Source organism: Triticum aestivum, chromosome 5D, assembly GCF_018294505.1.
Source record: "Triticum aestivum cultivar Chinese Spring chromosome 5D, IWGSC CS RefSeq v2.1, whole genome shotgun sequence".
Taxonomy (NCBI): domain Eukaryota; kingdom Viridiplantae; phylum Streptophyta; class Magnoliopsida; order Poales; family Poaceae; genus Triticum; species Triticum aestivum.
The window spans coordinates 523,177,466-523,186,814 of NC_057808.1; the positions used below are offsets into that span (position 1 = coordinate 523,177,466).

Consider the following 9,349-nt stretch of genomic DNA (forward strand, 5'->3'; position numbering starts at 1 on the left):
CGATCCAGATCGGGTCGAGTTGGGGAGAGGAGCGAGGGGGGTCGAGGGGAGGGGAAGTGGGGTGGTAGCGGTTAGGGTTCGCTCGGGGTGAGGGGATAAGGGGGGAGGTGGGCCGGACTATGGGGGTGGCCGACTGGGCTGGCGGGGTCGAGGCCAGGTGGGGAAGGGGGGTTCCTTTTTTTCTAATTTTATTTCTTTTATTTTCTATTAAAAGATAGCTACTGTTTTGGATGGAAACAAGGCATCAAATGATTTTTGTTGAATGTGAAACTTAGCGAAAGGTTCAGGCACAACATTTTCGTGTTGCCTAAAAAGTTTCAGGGCCAAAGGAATTGTTCAAGCATTTTTAGAAATTGAAAAGGTCATTTAATATGATGTTGGCCGACTTTATATTTTCCCAGGGATTAAATGGTGAGTCAAATGAAGTTGGATTCATCAAGAAGATGATCAGGGGAATTTATAGAATTACTTGAACATTTTAGTTTTACTGCTTGAAGAAATAATTTATTTAACTTTACTTTAAATTCTGAATTTGAACCGATTTGAATCTAAGCGAGATTAGCAACAGTAACAACGATGACGTGGCCTCATTAGTAGAGGATTACTGTAGCTTAATTATCCGGGCGTCACAGAATCCTAGCATAGGAAATCAAATGTACATTGGGTTTGAAGGGGAATATGGATAACAATACCAAATCCTTTCATAGAGTTTGCAAGTGGAAACATAGGGTGAAATTCTCGTATGTTTGAAAAATGGACATAATATTATCTAGGAGACACATGTCATCATGGAGCATGCTATTTTATTTTAGAAATAATTGTTTGATCATGCAACATGTTTTGCCTGTAAACTTTGGGACGATGTCTAGAATAATGACGTAAAATGAAACTGTAACTTTTTTAATGTGTGTGTGTGTGTGTGTGTGTGTGTGTGTTGGGGGTGGGGGTGGGGTGGGGAAGGTAGTTATACTAAAGTGCACCTCTGGGGTTTTGACTTCACGGGCTCTTCGGTGGGGTGTTGTGGGCCCTTTGTTGAGATTGTGTGACCCCAAACTTGAATAGGATCGGAAGAACTTGCAATCGGAGACATGAGCCCATGGCTTTGTGTGTCGTCCTGCCGATTAATGTCCTTCTTTTCATGCATTTTCCTTTGGGGAGCCAAATTGCCATGCTTATCCACATGCCACACACTATATGAGCACTCAAACGGCTATATATTCAAAACAACCATACATTGTTTGGTGAGCATTTCTCTTGTCCGGCTATCTATTTCTTCAATTGTGTGCTCATCCCTCTTGGTCGAAGATTTTTAAGTCGGATGACCGTGGACACAATCGAGTAAATCTTGTCGTAAGTCTCCCTATTCCGTGACTACGGGCTTTAACATATCGATGGCCACAGTTTTGGTTGACATTGACATACATTCACTTGTTCTGGTGACGTACATTCTCTGAACGTCGCTTGACGCCAAATAAAATTTCAGAGTTGTAGCAAAATCCATTTAGATGTACAGACTTTTGGTATAAGCATGTGAGGGAGTAATTCACTAAGATCTTGATTTATTTTGTTGGATGCCGAAATGTTTCATGTGTTGAGAGGTCTGGACTTTTCAGTCCATCGATTTTCCATGTGTTCAGACAATGACCGTCTCAATTTGTTAAAGAAACTAGTTGGTAATGTAGTCTCCGGTGGTCCAACAACATCTGAATTGTTGCTTTCAGAACAAAGTTGATTCCTATGGAAGAGTCGGTCCCTTCCTGACAAAGCAGAGAGAAATGAGGAAAATCAGTAGAGAATGACTTAGGTTTGTTATCTTCAACTAGGAATTAGGGAAAAGGTGTGAAAACTGAGAAAAGATAAGCTCATTCAAGATAATCCCTTGAAAACTTGCGTTGTTGGGTAGCACAAGATTCCTCACCACTTTATGCCTTGGTGAAGGCATGTCATCAATCACCATTGCCTTCTTTTTCTTTTGACACTTTCTGAGTAGATGACAAGGGGCAAGCTGAAACCGAGTAGATTTAGAAATCTTCAATTGATTTCCAATGACATAATTCCTTTAGATCAATTCCACAACATATTCAGAACTTAATGTGCACAGGGGTCCCCATTTAAATTCCCATACAAGCTAGCTGAATTCAATGATTAAACAAATGTTCATAATCTTGGTATACGGTACCTTCTTAGTGCGTGGGTTGACGCTAAACAAAATTTATCAGTCATAGCAAAAACCATTATTTTGAGATATGGGATTTTACTATATGAGCATGTGAGGGACTAATTCACTAGGATCTTGTTTCCTTTTGCTGGGTGCCGAAAAGGTTCATGTATTGAGAGGCCGGACATTTCATCTGTCGATTCTTCATGGGTTCAAACAATGGTCGTTTCACTTTGTTCAAGCAACTAGCAACTACTCCCTCCGTCTCATAATGTAAGACCTTTTTTGACGCATAATGTAAGACATTTTTTGACACTAGAGTAACTAATAATGCACGCTCTGGTGGTCCAACAGCATCTGCACTGTTGCTTTTAGAGCAAAGCCAATTCATATGGAAGAGTCGGTCTCTTCCTGACAGAGTGGAGAGAAAGAAAGAATTAAACAGAAAATGGTTGGAGCGATCCTTCCCCGTCACTCCTGTCTCTTTCCCTCTCTGCGTGTGCACTGTGCAGCAGCTCAGGCTCGACGCGTCCGTGTTGGGGCCAGGCGGGCCCACGCAGCGTCGCTTTGCTTCTTTGCGCTCTCTCTCTCGTTGCCATCGCACACCCTGCGTTGCTGGAAAAGCCCTCGAGCACCACGCTCGCACAGCAGCAGTCCCTCCTCTCCCACACCGGTCTTCTTCTTCTTCTCTTCTTTTTCTTTCCTGTTAAAAACTAGACCGCTTCTTTGGCGACAGATCTAGCTTGGATCCATGGGCTCGGCGCAAAAGAAGCTTGGATCCGCTCGTCCGGCCGCAGTCGTACTGGCCAGCGCTTGGGCGCTCGGCACCGCCTTCGTCTTGGTCCTCAGCTACGGCCTGGAGTACGCAACCACATGCGCGCTGGTAAGTGGTAATTAACCACGATCGACCCGTGTTTGTGCTTTTACATCCCGAATCTTCCGATCGTATGAAGTTGGTGTCCTCTGCTGTCCCTGTTCTTCCCGTAGACGGAGGTGGGCGCCCTAGACATCGGGATTCTGTGCTGCGCCGCTCTCCAGGCGGCCCCGGCGGTGCTGGCCCTGCGGCTCCCGTGCCGCCGCGTCAGGGCCCGCTGCGCCTACGCCTATGTTGCCCTCGCGCTCATTATCACTACTAGTAGAAAACAGGGCTTGGGTTGGGGCCTGGCCAGCCCATTAGTCCCGGTTTTGTTATGAACCGGGACCTATGTGGCATACCTCCCGGTTCATGTACCCACGGGGCCGGCCGGGCTTCGGGAGGCATTTGTCTCGGTTCGTGTGGACCCATTTGTCCCGGTTCTAGGCACGAACCGGGACCAGTGTTCCTCGCTCCTAGCCCACAGCCATTGGTCCCAATTCGTGCCTATAACTGGGACAAAAGGGGGACCTTTAGTCCCGCTTCTAGCCACGAACTGGGACCAATGAGTTGCCTATATATACCCCATCGTCGCAGCAGAGCACTCTACAGTGCTCTGTTTTTTCTGGCTGGCGAGGGAAGAGCTTTGTGGTGCTCTAGCTCACCTCCTATGCACATGAGGTGTTCGATGAAATGCCCGAGCCACACTAGTTAAGCTTTCTCCTCTCGATGCTCGACCTCCAAGCTCCATTTTCCCCGATATTTGTCTAGGTTTAGCGGTCCGTCACGTCCCGTCCTCGTCTTCACCGCCGTCGATCGCCCGCGCCGATCCCGTCGCCGGCACCACCGTGGTGAGCCTCTTGTTCTTATCTTCTTTCTGAAAGAAAAACATTCTTACTTTAGATAGATATTTGTCTAATTTTCTTACTTTTATTATTGCTTGTTATTATATAGTGCGATGGTTTTGGTATCCGCCTCCGTCAGCCCTCGTCCTGTTTATGATTCGGATATGGTATATATTATCTTTTATAACTATTTAGTTCATTTATTGTTTATGACAATTATGCCGACCAACGTGACATAGATTTTATTTATCTAGGAGGTATGTGAACCGGAAATTCCAACCGACCCTACGTCGAGAGGTTAAATTTAGTTGAAGAAGAAAACAATTACTTGAAGGAAAAAATAAAAAAATTGAGGAGGAGAAGATGATATTGGAGTTGCATGTTGCGGATGTCGTCGATGATCACAAGATCAAGATGGACGAATGCGTTTGAAGATCAGAAAGATTAGAAAATATGCCATTCATACCGAGACTTGGTATCATTATGCCGTTGGATCAATTGGTACCTTGGTTGCGATTATGATCACATTTGTTGTTGCATTGAAATGTTTTACATAGTTTCAATGTATGGTTTAATTAGATGCTCTGGAGAGCTATATGTTTTTCAATGAGAACTATGTATGTACTTTGGTTTTAATGTGGTGATGAACTTCTATTAATTTGGTCACTTATCTATCCATGATGTTCTGTAATGGTTTTTGACACACTTAATTATATATAACGCACGCAGATGAACTGGCAATGGATGTACAGTGGTAGACACACCTCCGAGTATGTTAAGGGCGTGCATAATTTTCTCGAAGTGGCTGAGGCAAACAAGCAGAGTGGTTTTATGTGCTGTACATGCCCTATATGTGGGAATACGAAGTCTTACTCTGACCGGAAAATCCTTCACAGCCACCTACTTTATAAGGGTTTCATGCCACACTATAATGTTTGGACCAGGCACGGAGAAATAGGGGTTATGATGGAAGACAACGAAGAAGAAGAGGACGATGACAACTATGTGCCGCCGAAATACGGTGATGCTGCAACGGGGGAAGCTGCTGAAGATCAAGAGGAACCAGACGATATTGTGCCCGATGATGATCTCCGCCGGGTCATTGTTGATGCAAGGAGACAGTGCGAAGTCAAAAGGAGAAGCCGAAGTTCGATCACATGTTAGAGGATCACAAAAAAGGATTGTACCCCAATTGCGAAGATGGCAACACAAAGCTCGATACCGTACTGGAATTGATGCAGTGGAAGGCAGAGAATGTTGTGCCTGACAAAGGATTTGAGAAGCTACTGAAAATATTGAAGAAGAAGCTTCCAAAGGATAACGAATTGCCCGACAGTACGTACGCATCAAAGAAGGTCGTATGCCCTCTAGGATTGGAGGTGCAGAAGATACATGCATGCCCTAATGACTGCATCCTCTACCGCGGTGCGTACGAGGATTTGAACGCATGCCCGATATGCGGTGCATTGCGGTATAAGATCAGACGAGATGACCCTGGTGATGTTGACGGCGAGCCCCCCATGAAGAGGGTTCCTGCCAAGGTGATGTGGTATGCTCCTATAATACCACGGTTGAAACGTCTCTTCAGAAACGAAGAGCATGCCAAGTTGATGCGATGGCATAGAGAGGACCGTAAGAAAGACGGGAAGTTGGGAGCACCCGCTGACGGGTCGCAATGGAGAAAAATCGAGAGAAAGTACGAGGCTGAGTTTGCAGGTGACCCAAGGAACGTATGGTTTGGTTTAAGCGCGGACGGCATTAATCCTTTCGAGGAGCAGAGCTGCAATCACAACACCTGGACCGTGCCTCTATGTATGTATAACCTTCCTCCTTGGATGTGCATGAAGCGGAAGTTCATTATGATGCCAGTTCTCATCCAAGGCCCTAAGCTACCCGGCAACGACATTGATGTGTACATAAGGCCATTAGTTGAAGAACTTTTACAGCTGTGGAATGGAAACGGTGTACGTGTGTGGGATGAGTACAAACAGGAGGAATTTAACCTGCATGCGTTGCTGTTTGTAACCATCAATGATTGGCCTGCTCTCAATAACCTTTCAGGACAGACAAACAAGGGATACCACGCATGCACGCACTGTTTAGCTGACACCGAAAGTATATACCTGGACAAATGCAGGAAGAATGTGTACCTGGGGCATCGTCGATTTCTTCCGACCAACCATCAATGTCCAAAGAAAGACAAGCATTTCAAAGGCGAGGCAGATCACCAGAAGAAGCCCGCCATGCGTACCGGTGATCACGTACTTGCTATGGTCAATGATTTACACGTAATCTTTGGAAAGGGTCCCGGTGGACTACTGTTCCGAATGACGCTCAGGGACACGCACCCATGTGGAAGAAGAAATCTATATTTTGGGACCTACCCTACTGGAAAGACCTAGAGGTCCTCTCTTCAATCGACGTGATGCACGTGATGAAGAACCTTTGCGTGAACCTGCTAGGCTTCTTGGGCGTGTATGGGAAGACAAAAGATACACCGGAGATACGGGAGGACCTGCAACGTTTGCACGAAAAAGACGACATGCCTCCAAAGCAGTATGAAGGTCCTGCTAGCTACGCTCTTACCAAAGAAGAGAAGAAAATCTTCTTTGCATGCCTGTTCAGTATGAAGGTCCCGTCTGGCTTCTCGTCGAATATAAAGGGAATAATAAATATGCCAGAGAAAAAGTTCCAGAACCTAAAGTCTCATGACTGCCACGTGATTATGACGCAACTGCTTCCGGTTGCATTGAGGGGGCTTCTACTGGAAAACATCCGATTAGCCATTGTGAAGCTATGTGCATTCCTCAATGCAATCTCTCAGAAGGTGATCAATCCAGAAATCATACCAAGGCTAAGGAGTAATGTGGCGCAATGCCTTGTTAGTTTCGAGCTGGTGTTCCCACCATCCTTCTTCAATATCATGATGCACGTCCTAGTTCATCTAGTCGACGAGATTGTCATTCTGGGCCCCGTATTTCTACACAATATGTTCCCCTTCGAGAGGTTCATGGGAGTCCTAAAGAAATATGTCCGTAACCGCGCTAGGCCAGAACGAAGCATCTCCATGGGCCATCAAATAGAGGATGTCATTGGGTTTTGTGTTGACTTCATTCCCGGCCTTAAGAAGATTGGTCTCCCTAAAACGCGGTATGAGGGGAGACTGACTGGAAAAGGCACGCTTGGAGGGGACTCAATAATATGCAGGGACGGGCATTCTTGGTCTCAAGCACACTACACAGTTCTACAGAACTCTACCTTGGTGACCCTGTATGTCGATGAACACAAGAACAGTCTGCGGTCCAAACACCCGAAGCAGTGTGACGACTGGATTACATGTGAACACATCAAGACTTTCGGTAGTTGGTTGGAAACACATCTCAGAGGTGACAACACTGTTTGTGATTATCTGTACTCGTTGTCTAGGGGACCATCTTTGACTGTATTGACTTACAAAGGATACGAGATAAATGGGAATACATTTTACACGATCACCCAAGATCAAAAGAGCACCAATGAAAACAGCGGTGTCCGCTTTGATGCAGCAACCAAGAGGGGAAAGGACACATATTATGGTTACATAGTGGACATATGAGAACTTGACTATGGACATGATTTTAAGGTCCCTTTGTTTAAGTGCAAATGGGTCAATCTGTCAGGAGGCGGGGTACAGGTAGACCCACAGTACGGAATGACAACAGTGGATCTGAACAATCTTGGGTACACAGACGAACCGTTCATCCTAGCCAATGATGTGGCGCAGGTTTTCTATGTGAAGAACATGTCTACCAAACCGAGAAAAAGAAAAGATAAGGAAGCGAACACATCATACGATGAGCCAAAGCACCATAGTTCTTTCAGAAAAAAGAGACATCGTGGGAGTGGAGAGCAAGAAAGACATGTCCGAAGATTATAAAATTTTTCATGAAATTCCTCCCTCCAAAGTCAAGGCTGACCCAAGCACCCTGATAAACGATGAAGATTATCCATGGTTACGGCGCAATAAGCAAAGGACACAAGTGGAAAAAAAGTGAAGACTTTCTCTCCACAACTATTATGATGATGCCTTTGATCTAGAATATCACTGCAGTTACATGCGAAGAAATGAAATGCCTGTTGTAATAGACGAGTTTCCGTATGAAACCCCGATACTTCGAAAGAGATTGTCCGTTTTGTACACGAAGTGCATCTAGTTTTTGCCGTAACCCTCTCTACTTTTTGCACATGCTATGTGGGTGAAATGATGATACCATGCCAAGTTTCAACCTTTTCAAATTTCATTTGAAATGCTTTTCAATTTCAGGGTCTTATAGCTCAAAAGAATCAGTAAATGCATGAAAAATAACAAATGAAGTCAAAAAGGGTTGAAAATTGATGATGTGGCTTTGAATGGTGCATTTTGAACACACAAGAAGTCTGGAGTTCAAATAAGTTCAAAAAAATGAAATCCCTTTGTAACAGATGAGTTTTCGTCCGAAACTCTGATATTTCAAAAGAGATTGTCTGTTTTGTACACGAAGTGCATCCAGTTTTTGCCGTAACCCTCTTAACTTTTTTGCACATGCTATGTGGGTGGAATGATGATACCTACCAACTTTCAACCTTTTCAGAGTTCATTTGAAATGCTTTTCAATTTCAGGGTCTTATAGCTCAAAAAATCAGTAAATGCATGAAAAATAACAAATGAAGTCAGAAAGGGTTGAAAATTGATGATGTGGCTTTGAATGGTGCATTTTGAACACACAAGAAGTCTGGAGTTGTAATAAGTTATTAAAAATAAAAGAGAGGCGCAATGCTCACCTGCACGTTGCTTAGCTTCAGGCCTTGAGGAAATAGTGTAGACTGCACTGAGCTATGTGTAGTTTTCGTCCGAAACCCTGATAGCTCCATGCAGTCTACACCACTTCCTCAAGGCCCGAAGCTAAGCGACGTGTAGGTGAGCATTGTGCCTCTCCTTCCTCGTCTCTACACTCAGGGCTTATAAACCGCTGCGAGTGCCTCTCGCTTGGCGAGGTGGACTAAAAACCAGCTGCAGAAAGAATCAATTAAAACACTCTATTCTCGGTTCATGCCACGAACCGGTACTAAAGGTGCTCGTGGGCAGCCTTAGAAGCGGTACTAAATGAAATGCCTTTGTAACAGCCTTAGAACCGGAACTAAAGAAATCAACTAAAAAGCTTTTATAAACCTCTATTATTATTGAAACTAAAATTATATAAAATTTATACAACTAAAATTATCAAAGTATTTTCTGTTCAAAACATTAAAAGCAATTTTTTTCATAAAACAAATAAAATAAGCAAAAAAGAAAATAAAATAAATAAGTAGAAACAAAATAAACTTTAATAAATAAGTAGAAACAAAATAAATTAAATTAAAATTTAATAAAATAAATAAGTAGAAACAAAATAAAATAAAATAAAATAAATTTTAATAAAATAAATAAGTAGAAACAAAATAAACTTTAATAAAATAAATAAAAATAGCAACAGT

At 43.6% G+C, this 9,349-nt stretch overlaps 1 protein-coding gene across 1 annotated transcript in view; it reads right to left on the reverse strand.

Moving 5' to 3' along the window:
• Positions 1–8,874: 8,874 nt before the first annotated feature.
• Positions 8,875–9,349, reverse strand: part of LOC123121088 (uncharacterized) — a 91,707-nt gene continuing 91,232 nt past the window's right edge. The window contains exon 3 of the mRNA XM_044541014.1: positions 8,875–8,885. Within this exon, the coding sequence (XP_044396949.1) occupies positions 8,875–8,885 (11 nt within the window). The remainder of the gene's footprint in view (positions 8,886–9,349) is intronic.